Source organism: Callithrix jacchus, chromosome 17 (assembly GCF_049354715.1).
Source record: "Callithrix jacchus isolate 240 chromosome 17, calJac240_pri, whole genome shotgun sequence".
In the NCBI taxonomy this organism is placed as follows: domain Eukaryota; kingdom Metazoa; phylum Chordata; class Mammalia; order Primates; family Cebidae; genus Callithrix; species Callithrix jacchus.
The window spans coordinates 53,743,154-53,759,338 of NC_133518.1; the positions used below are offsets into that span (position 1 = coordinate 53,743,154).

The following is a 16,185-nucleotide window of genomic DNA, read 5'->3' on the forward strand; positions in this document are numbered from 1 at the left end:
AGACTTGTTAAGCATATTCCATGTGACACTGTTTAAATTTTCAACTCAATACCTGCTTCTCTGAGCCTGTCTGATTGATTTTCAAGCATTACGGTGCTTTCACTCTGGAGACCATCTGAAAAAATAAGCAGCACCTAGAGAAATAAGAAAATGGGATGATGTAAAAGCTAATTATATAACTGGGGAATGAAGAACAAACGGAAGAATGTGGAGATAGGAAACAGAACATAATATGGATACCTGGCTCCGGGATGTAGATTTATCCTTAAATGTGTCCCACAAAGACTGCAAGAACTGTGCATTCAGATGAGTTGGCCCACTGACACTGACTTGCAGCAAGTTGTCAAACGTTGCTTTATGATAGATTTGGAACTTGGCAGGGAATTCTTGGTCATTGTTCACCTTAAATGCCAAGCTCACCTGTGCCTCTGTGCCAGCCCCACAGCTTACCCCCCTGAGAGAGGTGATGTCTTCTAAGATGCCTGGGAGATAGGATTCCAGCTGGGGGTGGCCCTGGAACAAAGGCTGCCCCTGCACATGAGTGGAGATGTCGAACCCAATCACTATGTCCATAAAGCAATCTGGAAACCAAGGGAACAGAGTCAAGATTAACTCCTGTAGACAGGAGTAAGAAAGGACAGGGCAGAAAAAAGGAGCACTGTAATGCCCTGGAGCTAGGGGGTCTCCAATCCCCAAAAACTGTTCAAGAGGAAGACACTGGCTGCTTTATCATATACATATATGTATGCATGTGTATCACATATGTATGTGATACCAACATATATCACAGGGGTTTTCTCTGTCCCCTTTAAAATATTAAAAGTTCCAATTTCTATTTTAAGTTCAAATGATAGTTTAGTTTCATTCTCAGCGGCTGTACTCTATGTGTGTGAGCATGCACGTGGGCATGCATGCAGATTTTTTCTTTTAATGGTAACATGTTTTAATTCATATCATCCAAATACATTAAAGTTTTGAGCTGTCCTTCCAGGTTATTTAAGTTTTAGAGATCACAAACACAGGTGGCTGCAAAGGCGGTAGATAAGACAGATGACTCAAGTGGGCAGGGTGTGAGGAAAATGAACTGGAGAACAATGACCCACTTCTGGATCTGTTCACTGTTCAGCTCTGGCTGACAGTAGCTATGTGGGAAATGACACCCAATGTTGTCAGATCTCCTGGTTTTTCAAAGAAGAGGCTGAAGTCTACATTTTTAACATAGAAACTTCAGTGTGAATGCTGTTAACTAATTTAGCAACTCATCAACACTGGATGCGACAAACAAACTGCCACTGCACGCTGCCATTTGGTTACTCTGATCCTGTCCCGTTGCTCATTTTACAGATGAGGAAACAGAGGGGTGTGGAGGTTGTTGCTGCTGAACCAGAGTTAGCACTCTTGCTTTCTGATTCCAGGCCAGGACTCTGTCCACCACTATAATCTGCCTCCACTTGGGCACCGCAAATGGGACACAAAAGATGTAGAGAGTTTGGAAAGAGTAACACATTTCGTGAAAGAAGTGGTTTCCATCATAACAACTTTAGAAACATAAGCATTCTGAGGAATTTATGCATGTTGTGCAAATTCCACAAACCATTATCATTTGCTACTGCTTCCTTACATATTCTCCCAACTCCCAGCCTCGAATTTACAGAAGCTGAGTCCCCTGTGGCCACTCAGCTGGAGCTGAATAGTGGCATTCCTGTGAAATGGATCACTGTTTTCCAGTTCACTGTCCTCATATTCTGCTCACTTGACTCATCTCCACTACCTACCGGGCCTTTGCAGCAATGTGCCTTTGTGACCTCTGGATTAAATAACCTCTAAGGACAATTCAGATGTTTACTAGGCTATGATTATATAAATGTAATCATTAAAAGAAGAAAAATACACTGTACACACACACAGTGCCTTACAAGATGTTTTAACAAAGGTACAATAGTAAAACTTCCAGTCAGCAAATGCCTGTTTTACTTACTTTCTACTGGATGCAGGGCATTTACTAGGAATTCCAGACGTGGAAAGGATAGAAATAGGAGACAGAGATCCAGGTGCTAAAAGGAGAATAAACACTGGATTGCCGTCAGGAAATGGGGATAACCAGAGGACATACCCCAGCAGTTCCCTGTAGCCTCTGCACCCTTTCTTTGTCTGAGGAAGGCTGAGTTATCTAAACTTCCTGGAAGCAGAGAAGTCTCTTCTCACTGCACAATTAGTGAGATATTCTCACTAAATATATGTTCTAAATATATGATCTGCTAGCCCATAAGACACTCTTGGGAAATGGAGAAATGAGTTTTCACGGAAGAAAACCAAACAAGGAGCACTTACTGGTTTTCCCGCAGCTCTGGCAGATTTCACGGACGATTCTTTTTTTCACATCCACATTTTTTAATCTATCAAAGTGTTGAAAAGTGATTATTTTTTCAGAATTGCCTGTTATTGGCAGAAGCTGTTCCTTGTGAACATCTCCTATGCCCAAAACCAGGACACAAATTCCAAGGTCCTTCAGGGCTTTTACTGCACCCGCCACATTATAGCGAGGATCTCCAGATGTGATAACAACCAAAGTTTGGGGGACACCAGCATTTCTTCTCCCACCAGCACGTATATTAAACATATTGCCCACTTTTTTAAGGGCATAGTCAATTCTTGGAAACCCGCTGCTCTTGGAGACAGTCTGAATTTGAGTCTTCCACTGGGTTTTATTCAGAGAGCTTTTCAAGTCAATAATATTCTGGTAGTCACTTCCAAATTGAGCCATACCAATTTTCATTCTCTGAGACTGAATGTCAAAATTATCAATTAAGTCTGACAAGAAAGTTGTCATGGTAACAAAATCTGAATTAGATACTCTGTCAGAGCCATCACAGAGGAAAATCACATCAGCTTCCTGAAGATTACAGACTGCAATAGAAAAAAGAATACATTATTTTCCTCATAAATCATTCTACATTTTTCCTTTACTCATATACTTAAATTGCTTTACCAAATACTTCAATTGCTTTACATTAGCAAATTGAGATAAGTTAACAAGAGAGAGAATCACTGACTGACCCTCAAAAAGAAGAACAAATAGCAAAAGGAGGAAAGACAATAGAGTTTTTATCAAAATGTAATTATTTATACAGTCCATTTGAAAAGTCACTGAAAGCTAATCAGAGAAAGAAAGTAAGAAGTTTGAATAAATTTCATGTACTCATTAAAAGGTGATTACAAAGGCTACGTGCTCCTTCAAAATACCAAGATTGGGACCTTTACCCCATCAAGATGATAGTACTTACTTACTATACTATTATTAGTACTCCTATTACTATTCATGTTATCACTTTACATCCATATCGAGGAGTGGCATTTTTAAAATGCTTTTGGCATACAACAACAACCTTAATGTTCACAACACTCTATAAGCAATTATTCTAATTTTATAAATATAGAAACAGAATTCAGAGGTTAAGTGTCTTGCCTAGGAGCACACAATTACTATGGATTGGAGCTGGTAATCTGGACCTCTAGATATTTTTTTACCTATACATTTAGCACTTTTTTCCTGCTGCCATACTTTTTAAGAATATCATGACCCAAATGTTAGAACTTCTCGGAACTAGTGTGAATGGCCAGTAAATACAGCATATGGTCATCTCTCTGAAGCTCAATCTGAAATGTCCCAAAACCAGAGTGACTTTTTCTATACTCATTTCCAGCCAAACTCAATGGCTATGGTAGGGGCAGCCATTGGTTGATCACTAAAGGTAATTGAGACAGTAGGTTACCCATAGTCACACGATTCCTTTTAAGAGTGGTGTGGCAGACACAGAGATGAGCTGCCTGGATAGACTTGCAGGGAAGAACTTAATTCCCAGCTATGGGAGTATGGGCCGGCAGTAGACAGCTTCTAGTTGTCAGCACTTTCAGGGTCTGTCTCACGATAGAGAGATGCCTCGCCAAAGATCATGCCCTTCCTAAGGCAGCCACATTCAGGCACTAAGTGGGAAGGGAGTTCTCACAGTCCCAGCCATTTCAGGCTGATGCTGGACAACTCTCATGGGCGATATTTACTTCAGAGCTCTCTGCTAGCCTTGGAGCTTTGTTCAGCCTATGTCACTATTTCAGTTATTTGGCCCATCTTGCTTTCCCCATTGATTTTACAGGTGTGGATCCCTAATAAGCATTTTCCATCCCAAACTCCATCTCAGCACTACCTCAGAAATGTAGGGCATGAGAAATGAGAATAAAACATCCTCCACATTCCTAGGAAAAGACTGTAATCTTAGGAATGTACTAGATTTGGACGGCATCCCAAACAAATGAGATTAAGCCTGCCTGTGGAGCTTGTAATCTGTGACAGATACAGATAGGAAAACAGCAAATACGTGTCAAGTGCTACCACTTGGAAAAAAGAAGGTGTGAGAGTTGGGGGACACGGTGGGAACATGGGGTCAGGTTTTGGGCCAGGAAACTAGCAAATAAAGACTGAAACTTGATAGAAAAGTGAGATGCAGGCAGGCACAGTGGTGGGCTCGGGTGTTCATGGTGGGCAGGATAGTGTGCACAAAGATGTGGAGGAATTTCAGAAGGACAGGGTAGATTGTGAAGAGGGGAGAGGTGATCAATGAGGTTGGCAAGGTGGCTAGATAGAGCTCAGCAGTTTAGAAATTGTCCTAGGTACAGGGAGGCCCACAAAAAAAAATACTATAAGCAGAAGAGTGACATATCCAGTGTATAGGAGAAAGAACACTCAGTGTTAAGTGGACTGGCAGGTGTCAGGACTGAGGGAGGGGAGCCCAGGCTTCAGGGTGAGAGTCCAGGGAGAGGATAGAACAAGCAGAAGAACTAGGGTGGTCTTGCTGTCTTGAGAAAAATCATAATTTTCCTTGGATAAAGATGATACCATCATTCAATATCTGAAACCAAGAAGATGAATTAATTGCTTACTTAAATAAAGTAAAACTATGGTGGTCAGTGGTAGTTTTATTTAGCCAAGCAAATGCTGATCTGACACAGGATTTGAGGGAAGGTTTTGGTTGGGGTTGGACAAGTTACAGATATGGAAGTGGGTTAATGTCAGTCTTAGAAATATGATTTATTTCTATTAGTTACAAAAGTGAGCTTCATATTGGTAGAGAGGAAGGAATAAAGGAGGAAAGAAACAAGAGGAGGGAGGAAGAAAGGAAGCTAAGAAGAAAGGAAATTCGATAGTTGATTGATTCATTTGCCAGACTGGTAGGACTGGGCTAATACACAAACCACAGGAATTCGGATCTTCCAAGTAGGCACAGCAGCCCTTCCTAGGTGACTAATCAGTCTCTGCTGCTTTGGAGACCACGAGTGGCAAATCTCACCCTGTCCTCACTCAAATGTGATATCTCCAGACTACCAACCCCAATGGTAGCTGGTAATCATCTCAGTCCCCTTACCTTCCTGTTCCTCTCAGGCAGTTTCCATTACTCCACGTTCAACTCTCATATCCTGCCCTCTGCACTGGTGGCTCTTACACAGAAAAGCATATCAGGCCACTTGAATTTTGATGTCTCTCTAAGATGCCCATGAACTCATTTAGAAGGCCCTGGATCTTTGAAGACAAAAGCTTATCCATTTAAACCATGAATCTTTCCACTTGAGTTTGGCCTGAAACTGATGTCCAATGGCTCCATTGACACTATTAACCAAATGGAGCACCATGAACAGCCATTAAATGGGGTAACCTGAATATGACCCTAAAAGAAATTCCTTTCTGCCAGAAAAAGGCAACAGAGAAGCAAAACCCCAGGGACTGCACCTGAAACTTTCCTGTATAAGCTCTTCAGGGCATGCTGTGGTGGGAAGTAAACTTTGGGATCTTGTTCGATCAACCTATTTCTTTTAGAGATGAGAAAACTGATAGCCTGAGCAGAGAAATGTTCAGTCTGTAACATCCGGGTAATAGGAGACCCAAAAATTTCAAAAATTTTCTGTTTAAATTTTATTGCTACCCAATAGAAACTTTAAAAGTAACAACTTACCCTCTGGTGATTCAGTACACATACTTTCTTGTACAGGTGCGTAGATATCTTTCAGTTTGTCAAAATTATCTACATAGATAGTATTGTTTTTATTCCCTGCCATACCCTCAAGTTCCTTTTGGTCGGCCTTTCCTACACCTACTGCAAAGATGGTGATGCCTTTGTCTCTCAGTTTCGCTGCTGTGTCATTGAGCTCAACACGGTCATCAGATTCCCCATCGGTGATGACAATCAGCATCTGCTTCACATTTTGGTTGATGCGACTGCCGTGTTCCTCTGTGAACAGGGCATTTGCATGCTTGAGAGCCTTGGCAGTGTAGGTGTTCCCTCCGGTGTCCCTGCGCATCCTCAGATTCTCAATGATTGCTGATCTGTTTGAGTATGTATTAAGGTAGAAAAGGATCTCAGGATTGTCAGAGTATTTGAGAGCTCCAAACTGAACTCGGTCCCTGCCAACATCTGCCTTCTTCACCAAATGCATAGTTAGGTTAATCATGTGATCTTGAGATTGTTCTGCTATGCTACCTGAATGATCCAGCACAAACACAACATCTAGCTGTTTAATCCTTTTACAATCTGAAAGAAGAAGAAAGCAGGAGTTACAAACTTTCTGCAGTGCATTCTACGTAGGCTGCTGAGAAGGGAAGTGAACTAGCATTTGCCATGACCCTACTATATGTCAGACACTACATCTCACCTACTTCTTAGAGGTGGCTGCTGCCATTTTATAGGAAAAAAAAAAGACCAAGTCTCAGAGAAGTGCAACTTGCCTACATCATGACTTCAAGGACATTTGTACCCTATCTATTATCACTCCTGGATCGGTGGTCCTTATGCCACACCAGTCTATTTTGCTACATCTCATTAGGACATGTAATGTCTTTTGCTAAGCAGGCTTTCAACTGAAAGGCAATGTTCAAAGCTAGTTCAATGCCAATGTAACGGTGAGACATACTGATGTTTGCCAAACTGGCCTGCTATTTTAAAAAGCTCAGGAGCTCACTGTATAACTAGGGGTTTTTACCCTACTTCCTCTGGCTCCAGGTATCTTTTGATCCTCAGTATGCAAACCATCCCTTGTGCATCATGTCTCTCTGCAGTTACTTATGTTTTTCCCCCTTGCCTTTTGAATTAGAACTCAGAAGGGAGTGGACCCAAGTAGGAGGAGAGCAAAGACTTCCATCACCTCTTCCCTGACCCCAAATCCTCCTCCACATTAGTAGCCAAGTTACTGCTATGGTTGGCTTTCCAATGTGTGGACTCTTTCCCCACCTTTTTCCTTCCCTCAATAACTTGTGAATGTGTCTTCCAAAGATTTGCTTTCTCCACTTTCCACCTGCCTAGCTAATCATCATTCTCATATATATATATATATATATATACATATTTTTTTTTTTTGAGACAGAGTCTCTCTCTGTCACTCAGGCTGGAGTGCAGTGGTGTGATCTCAGCTCACTACAACCTCTGCCTCCCAGGTTCAAGTAATTCTCTGCCTCAGCCTCCCAAGTATCTGGGATTACAGGCATGGGCCAACACGCCGGCTAATTTTTTGTATTTTTAGTAGAGATGGTGTTTCACCATCTTGGTCAGGCTGGTCTTGTACTCCTGACCTCATGATCCACCCACCTCGACCTCCCAAAGTGCTGGAATTACAGGTGTGAGCCACTGCACTCAGCCTCAACTCTTATTTCTAATAATGAAGTCTCAAATTTTTAAGTTTTTGACACTGTGAATGTGCCCAGGTTATATCTGTAAAAACCTGGTCAATGAGAATTGGTGACTAGTCATGACCTGATACTTAGGAGACAATCTAATGCATGAGTCAGCTGAAATTTCATGTCATGCTATAGACAGGGCCTCCACCATTAATCAAAATAAAGAAATGGCAAGAAGAGCCTTGCAGATTTCAAAGTTGAAGCTATAGGCTTTAGGTACACCTGTCAACATTGTCAAGAATTTTGAAATAACTGCCACCTTTGCAGGAAGAAAAAAAATTCTAATTAAGCTGTTACCAAGGAAACTTTAGAACTATCACATAACACATAAGTGTTTTTGAGGCATCTTCTTAAGTTTCCAAAAATTCCATATGCATTATTTTGAAGAATAAGGTCCAATGAAAAACTCTATGTTGCCAGAGGAATAACACAAAAGAAACTTCCTTCGGTTTGTTTTCTTAGTTGTATCCAAACCACAGAAATTCGGACATGATAGATTTTAAAACACAGGTGCTTTAGTCTACACGTGGATTGATAGCAAGTTCTCATTCCAAAGATGTTAAAACTAATAGGCTCAAACTGAAGGTTGCACAATACAATTTTAAAAACACTATGATTTGTAAGAATAAAATGATGACCCCAAGTAATCAGAAAAGTCACAAATTAAAATTTTCCAAAGGTATGGAAACATGACCAGGCAAATATAAAATATCCAGTTAATAGAGGTTAAGAATACTAATATGAAGTCATGAAAATAAACACCCTAAAATACACAGAGTTTTGTTTTTTTTGGGGGGGTTGGGTGGTGCTCAGGATACTGGATATAACTTAACTAAAAGAAAGACGAATTTATGTTTCTAGTTATTTTCTGCTTAACAATGGCTACAGATAGCCAAGAAACAATTCTAGAAAATCATTTGGGATTAAAAACCGGCTCTGGAAAATCCAGGTATGTGAGTATTAAAGAGTTGGACGTTTAAAGTAAAATTCTGGGATCTTTTTGAAATATACTTAAGTCACCAATGCCATACTATCTTGTGCTAAACTAGATGCCAAAATCGTTAGTCTGAAACATCCCTGGAGGTCACAGGCATTTTAATATAACATAAAGAAGACCAAAACCTAACACCGAAGTCCAGGTGGAGGCCAGGGCCAGAGTGCCTTACAGTGTTTCTCATTATAAAGTCAACGGCTCACATCCTTGAGTCCTGACAGGTAACAGGGGCACTTACCATGGAGAGCACACACACGAAAGACAAGTTTTTTTTCTAGTGCCTGTAGATGATCGAAGTTCTCAACGTAAAAAACGAGGCTGCCATCCCCACTGATCTCTTCTAGCTGAGATCTATCAGCTCCATATACTCCCACAGAGAAGATGGTCACATCTTTGCCCCGAAGAATTCTAGCAGGATCTCTCACATCATCCTGCGCTACTCCATCTGTGATGAGGATGAGAAATTTTTTGGCCCCGAAACGGGCCCCCTTGGAATGGGTGAAATATTGATCTACAAAATTTAGTGCCTTTCCCATTAAAGTGCCTTTATCGATGAGAGACATTCTATCTATTGCATCAGAAATTTCTTGCTGTGTAAAATATGTATTAAGCTGGAACTCTTCCTCAGGATCATCACTGAACTGAACAACGCCAATTTGGGTTTTGTCTGCACCAATTTGAATCTTAGTTAACAGGTTTTTCATGAAGATTTTCATTTTCCCAAAATTTTCATTTCCTATACTCCCAGAACTGTCCACCAGAAACATGATGTCCGCCTTCATGTCTTCACATCCTGCATGTTAGAACAACAACGACAAGACAAGAAATAACCAGGTTGCAATGATTCTCATGAAGTAACATTAAGGTAAAAACAAATGCATTAATGAGAAAACATTGAAAATTAACTCAAGCAACTGTTGTTATGTTTGAAAATTCTATTTGCTTCTTTAGTAGAAGCTGGTTAACTAGAATGCTGAATCATAAATGCAACTTCCAAAATGTGCATTTATTCATTCATGTGTGCATAGATAACTTTTTTCATATTTCATTCATTCATTCATTCATTCATAATTTTGAAGTACATAAAATGCCAACCATCAGGCCATGTGTTAAGGATGTAGTAGCGATACAAAAATAGAACCAGAGGTCATTGATTACTTTGGTAATCAATTCCTTGCACTCATAGTACTCATAGTACTAATATTCCTGGGCTTTATGTATATTCATGAGAAACACAATTTCAGATAATTTTTAAACAACATTATTTTCTGGGATAATTCTGTGACTTCATAAACATTATAAATCAATATTAGAAATTGGAGAAAAAGTTTTTACTAGAGATCAGTGCTTTAGTAAGCACATACTCATTCAACATGGACAGTTCCTTCATACATAAAATTTGTAGACAGTCTACTGATTGGAAATGAACATACATACATATGTGTGTGTACATATATACACACATGCATAGACACACAATGAACATACATACCTATGTGTGTACATATATACAAGCACAAAGGTATGTATGTCCATTGTTCTATGTATAATATATAGACACATGTACATATACAAAACAAATTTCTATAATCTATTAAAACAGTATTTTTCATGGTATATATGTTGTATATATATGTATATGTAACATATTGTCTTTTGTATGTATCTTTTTAGTGTTAATCCCTTTTGTCTCTCTGTAACCTCTGCCATCCTTTTACAGTTTCTCCCTCAATACTCTGAAGTCTATCCCAGACTTTTGAAAATAAACAGAGCATCAGCCATATATTTATAAAATGAAAAGATATTAACTATTACTCAATAAATGTGTAAGGTCAGCTTTCTGATCCACCAGGAGGACTGACATCACAATTTTAAGACTCAAGCTGCCATGAAGCCATCTTGAAAGTCATGAGAGGAGAAATTGCTGAAGATGTTTGAGGCCTTGACAGAGTGGCCTTGACCACTGTGGTGAAGTGCAGAAGGTTCTCTTCCATGTAACACACGTTAAAGAAATAGGCTTTTACATATAGTTTATATTCACAGGATCTACCTCTTGGGATCTACTGGTAAAGAAACTACTTATCGTCCCCAAATATCTATCTTTCTATTCTTCTATGTTAATACAATTTGAGATAGGCAGATGATTACCCAGCTAAAGATTATGTTTTCCAGCCTTCCTTGAAGCTAGCTGTGGCCCTGTGTCTAAGTTTTAACCAAAAAGTATGAGCAGAAGTAATCTGGCCACTTCTGGGTCTTACCATTAAAACAGTTGAGTGTGGTAAGCTCCCTTGGTCCCTTCTCCCTTTCTGTGGATGGGAGGTGATAAGAACTGGATCTTCAGTTTTGACCTAAAGATGGAAGCTATGTGTTGAGGATAGAACAGTCTCTCTACTAGATCTGGACTATTCACCCTAAACTATTGTGTAAGAGAAAATAATATTCTGTACTGTGTAGTCTGGGGTCTTCTTGCTATGGCAGCTTAACCTGCCCCCTACTAATACACTGTGCCTCACTCCATCTGCATCTGCTCTGAGACTCCTTAGTGTTTTTCTAGCTCTGCAAGCTTTGTCTCCTTTGTTTTCCTGCTTCTCTGTTCATCATTTTATGACTCATTTTCTCGCCTACAGCATATCTCCTCCTCCAGGCATGCCAGTGCTCAGGCTGGCTACTTCAACTGCAACTACCTGAAGTGCAAGGGATGTACTGTACCTCCCTAGATTCGTCCAGGATCTTCTCCCTTCAAAGGATCTGAGATACAACCTACTGTATGCTTCCTGGAATCCTTTTACTTTTCTTGGCATCAACTCCAGGAAACACCAGGGAATCTTTTATTCTTGCACTCTTTCTAAGACATCTTAAAGACCCAACTGTGTTACTGTCCATAACAGGGAGAAAAATGAACAAAACTGTTACTTAGGATTTTGTTGTTTATGCTATTTATTTGCTTATTTTTTTTTAGTGGCTCAGAGAAAATTCAAACACATTTTCACTTTAGTAAGTTCAAATAAGTGAGAACTCTTCCTTTCCTCATCAGTGAGCACCTTAACCAACTTTGGCAACAGCTAACTTTTATGTAGTGCTTACTATGTTCCAGGCACTCCTCTAACTGCTCCGCATGAGTTATCACCATTAGGCTTCACAATAACCTACAAACAAGGAAACCAAGGCAAGTAGACAGTAACTTATTCAAGGTCATGGCTAATCAGTGGTAAAGCTAGGGTGTGAACCTTGACTCTGACTCTAGCATTTTTCCTCTTTACCAGTAAACTAATGTGCTTCTCAGTGGGCAATATTTTCATGTGCTAATACTGGCAATCAACGCATACCATCTTGAACTAGTAAGTGGCCATTACTAATAAGAGAACAAACAGTCAGATACGGAAATTTGCAAGTTGTTTCTCCTAACTTTTGGTACTTAATCTCTAATTAGAACAAAAATACAAATGTGCTTTTGTTATAAATAAAAATGAATAAGTATTACATATACACTTGATATGTATTTGATAGAAAAATAATGGCTGGCATTTATGGTGCTCAACCTATAAGGATTCTATGATGTAGATATTATCCTCGTTTTATAAATGACAATGCTCCAGGCTCAAATGAAAGTATGTGAGTCAAACCCTAAGCTATCTAGAGCCAAAGTCCATTTTTTTAATACTGTACCCTGCACGTGCTCGTGCGCATACACACACACACACACACACACACACACACACACACAGAATAGAATCTTTTTCACTCCACAGCAGTGGGCTTTGTCAAGGCCCCAACATTCTTAGCAACTTTCCCACTTATGACTTCCAAGATGGCTTTGGGGCAACTGTTTAGAGATTCTCCAGTCTTGGCATTTGGTTTAAAATTGAGGGGCTGAATCCCTCCATGGTGATAAAGGAAGTTAGCAAAATGTTATCCGGACAACTAGTCACATCAGGCCTTGTCTCGGCCTGGCCACTAATCTGCCTAAAGCAATTGATGAAATATGGAGAATAAAGCCTTTTTTGTTTTGCTTACCTTTTTCAGTACAGATTCCATGAACAACTTCATTTTTTATGCTTTTCAAAGCATCAAAGTTCTGCCCAAAGCTAACCCTTTCTTCTTTCCCAGCAATTTCTTGCAGCTCTTTTTTATTAGCTTCCCCAATGCCAATTGCGTGAACAGTGATTTGCTCAGCCCTTACTCTCTTAGCAGGTTCCACGACGCTGTACTGGGACTTCCCATCAGTCAACACAATGAGGTAACAGGGAACCTGGCTCATTCTCTCCTTAATTCCATTTTTTATTCTTGGCAGTATGAAATCCAGAGCTTCCCCAGTATGAGTGTCACCTGTTAGTTGCTGAATGTTTAAAATAGCCTTTCTTAAATCAATGTCATTAGAATAGTCAGTGATACTAAATTCCACTCGCATCTTGTCTGAAAACTGCACAACTCCAACTCGGACTTTGTCTGGGCCAATGCTAAACATTTCTGTCACTTCCAACATAAATTTCTTGATTTGCTCAAACTGTTCCTCCCGGATGCTGGTTGAGCCATCAATGAGGAAATGGATGTCAGCCTCTTTTGTATCCATACAGCCTAAAAAAAAAAAAAGTACATTCTCTGTAAATTAAAGGGAACCTAGAGAGAACACTGCCAGAGGGTTTGTGAAGGAACATGAGGCTGAGGCATTTCTAAAGAACAAATACTTCGTTTTTGCATAGAGCCTGCACGCTTCATTAAGCACATTCATACCCATTTTCTCATTTGAAATTTACAACAACCTTGTGAGGAAATCGAAACACAGTAAGATGTAGTTTGTGTGTAAGGTCACATAACCAGTAAATTAAATAATAAAGACCAAATTCCCAAGACTCCAGCCTCTAAGTTAAATAGTTTTTCTAGCATTGACACCTGCCTTCGTAGACAGTTTATGCCCTATCATTTCTTGAGAAAAGGCAAGGGATTGATGACCTTCTATTCTTATTTCCCCAATAATCTCTTCTTCCCAAAGCAATGAGAACAAGATATTTAAAGCTAAACTTGTTCTTCCACTTAAATGATCTATCACTGCATTTGGAACTTAAAAACTAAAATTGGCTTTATCTTGTCTCCTGCTTTTCTCTCTGACCCTATTTCCAACAATTCTTCATCTCACTCACTGTACTCCAACCACACTGGGCTTCATTCTGTTCTTAGAATGTGTCCCTGGGTCTTTGCATGTGCCCTCTTCTCTTCTTGAAATATTCTTTCCCCCAGATATCCACATGGATGCTTCCTTCTCATCATGGATATATCAAGTCAGTTCTTATAAAAGGTCTTCTCTTCTCCCTATCTAAAGCACACCTGTCATTGCCTATCTTCTTACAATGTTTATTTTCTTTATGTTACTTTCTGAAGTTAGTTTATTCATTTGTTAATGAGCATGGCCTGTTTCTTACCACAGAGTGTAATCCATAATGACAAATACTTTGTTTACTTCTCTGTTTCTGCCTAGTAGGCCTGGCACATCATAAGAGTTCAATTCTTTTTTTAAATAAAAGACTTCTTGATGTTCCTTCCTTGGTTAAGCTGAATCTGTGAAAAGCTACTTTCACTTTCATAGTAGTCTATTTACCTCCATCACACTAGCCACATTTCAAGTGCCAGTAGCCACATGTGGCTGGTAGCCTACCTAGCAGACTGTTCAGATAAAGAACGTTTCCAGCATCACATAAAGCACTGTTGGACAGCACTGATATAGACAATGTGATAGCATTTTATAAAACTCTGTGTGTGTTTGTCTGTGTGTGTGTGTGAGTGGAAGGAAGACAGAAAGAGGGAGACAGGGGTGGAGAGATGGAAGAAGGGAGGGAGAAAAAGAGAGACAGAGGACACTAAAGACAACAGAAAAAAAATGTTAATGGTTTTATCTGAAGACAGGATTACAAATGATTCTATTTTCTTCTGTATGTCATACAATAGCCATACTATTACAATATTTTTTTTGAGACAGAGTCGCACTCTGTCACCAGGCGCCAGGCTGGAGTGCAGTGGCGCGATCTCGACTCACTGCAACCTCTGCCTCCTGGGTTCAAGCAATTCTCCTGCCTCAGCCTCCCAAGTAGCGGGGACTACAGCTACACCACCACACCCAGCTAATTTTTGTATTTTTTTTAGTAGAGGCAGAGTTTCAACATGTCAGCCAGGATGGTTTCAATCTCTTGACCTCGTGATCCACCCACCTCGGCCTCCCAAAGTGCTGGGATTACAGACGTGAGCCTGGCCTCTACAATATTTTATAATTAACATATATATTTCACATTTTATTGAGGTATGATTTACATGTTATAAAATTGATCTATCGTATGTGTATTGTTCAATGATTTTTGGTAAATGATTGAAGTTTTACAAGCATCACCAAAATCCAGTTTTAGAACATTCCTACAACTCCCGAAAGTTTCTTTATCCAATTACAGTCAATCCTCACTCCCACCCTAGTCCTAGGTAACCACTTATATTACTTTCATAATAAGAAAAGTATTTTTTAAAACATACCAGTTTTATCAAGATTCCTTTCTTCAGCATAAGTAGATATTTGGGACCATACTTCACTCTGGAGCTTTTTCAGGAACTTTGTACTGTAAGTTTCTAAGTCTGCATAGGACTTCAGCATGGAAATTGTCTGTTCTGGAGGGTAAGACACTATTTCTTCTAACTGGGTATTGTTAGCCCCTTGGATGCTCAAGGCAAACACGGTTACATCCTCCAGCCGAAGGTTTAGTGCAGCATCATGCACCTCATCATCTGATGGTCTGTGGGTGACCAGGACTGCAATCTGAGGCACTCCCTGTGCCCTTCTGCTGCCATGTGACTCTGAGAAGCCTTCTCTTCTCATCTGCTCAATGGCAGCCCCTGCATTGGATTTCCCAACCTGGATGGAAAGCTTCTGGATTTGCTGCTGAAATTCAGATTGGGATGTGCTTGATTTAAGAAAAGAAATAGTCTTGGCACTATTACTGTAACTCATCAGTCCAAGTCGCATACAATTTTCCTTCACATCCATGGAGCTGGTAATGTTCTCCAGAAAGGCCTGAAGATGCCTTAAATTTTGTCTGGTCCCAAGTGACTCATCCACCAGGAACAAGAGATCAGCAAGTGAATCTTTCTGACAGGATATGGGGAAGGGAACTATAAAGAGAGAAAAAGTGTGAGGATTAGTATAAACCACCGTCCCAGAGAGAGAAAGGTACTTTATACATTGTCAAGCAAGTTAGTTAGGGTAGAAGTAGTCATGATGGTTGTAGACAGCTTTGTTTTCTTTTAGTGAACAAAAGATCAAAATTCTAAACAAGACTTCCATGGTCATTGACTTCACAAGCATTGCATATGCTGCTCCCTCTGTCTGAAGAATGCTTCTGACCAATTTTCCTACCACATCCCATGTACACCACCACTATCATCTCCATAACCACCATCACCACTGGTATGATCACCACCACCACTGCCATCAGTTCCA

The 16,185-nt window shown here is 40.0% G+C and overlaps 1 protein-coding gene across 1 annotated transcript in view; it reads right to left on the minus strand.

The window, feature by feature from the left end:
- Window positions 1-16,185, minus strand: part of COL6A5 (collagen type VI alpha 5 chain) — a 119,978-nt gene that overhangs the window by 77,126 nt on the left and 26,667 nt on the right. The window contains exons 4-10 of the mRNA XM_017965870.5: window positions 15,225-15,857; window positions 12,726-13,286; window positions 8,950-9,504; window positions 6,003-6,578; window positions 2,332-2,907; window positions 241-581; window positions 53-134 (exon numbers count right to left, since the gene is read on the minus strand). Of these exons, the coding sequence (XP_017821359.4) occupies window positions 53-134; window positions 241-581; window positions 2,332-2,907; window positions 6,003-6,578; window positions 8,950-9,504; window positions 12,726-13,286; window positions 15,225-15,857 (3,324 nt within the window). The remainder of the gene's footprint in view (window positions 1-52; window positions 135-240; window positions 582-2,331; window positions 2,908-6,002; window positions 6,579-8,949; window positions 9,505-12,725; window positions 13,287-15,224; window positions 15,858-16,185) is intronic.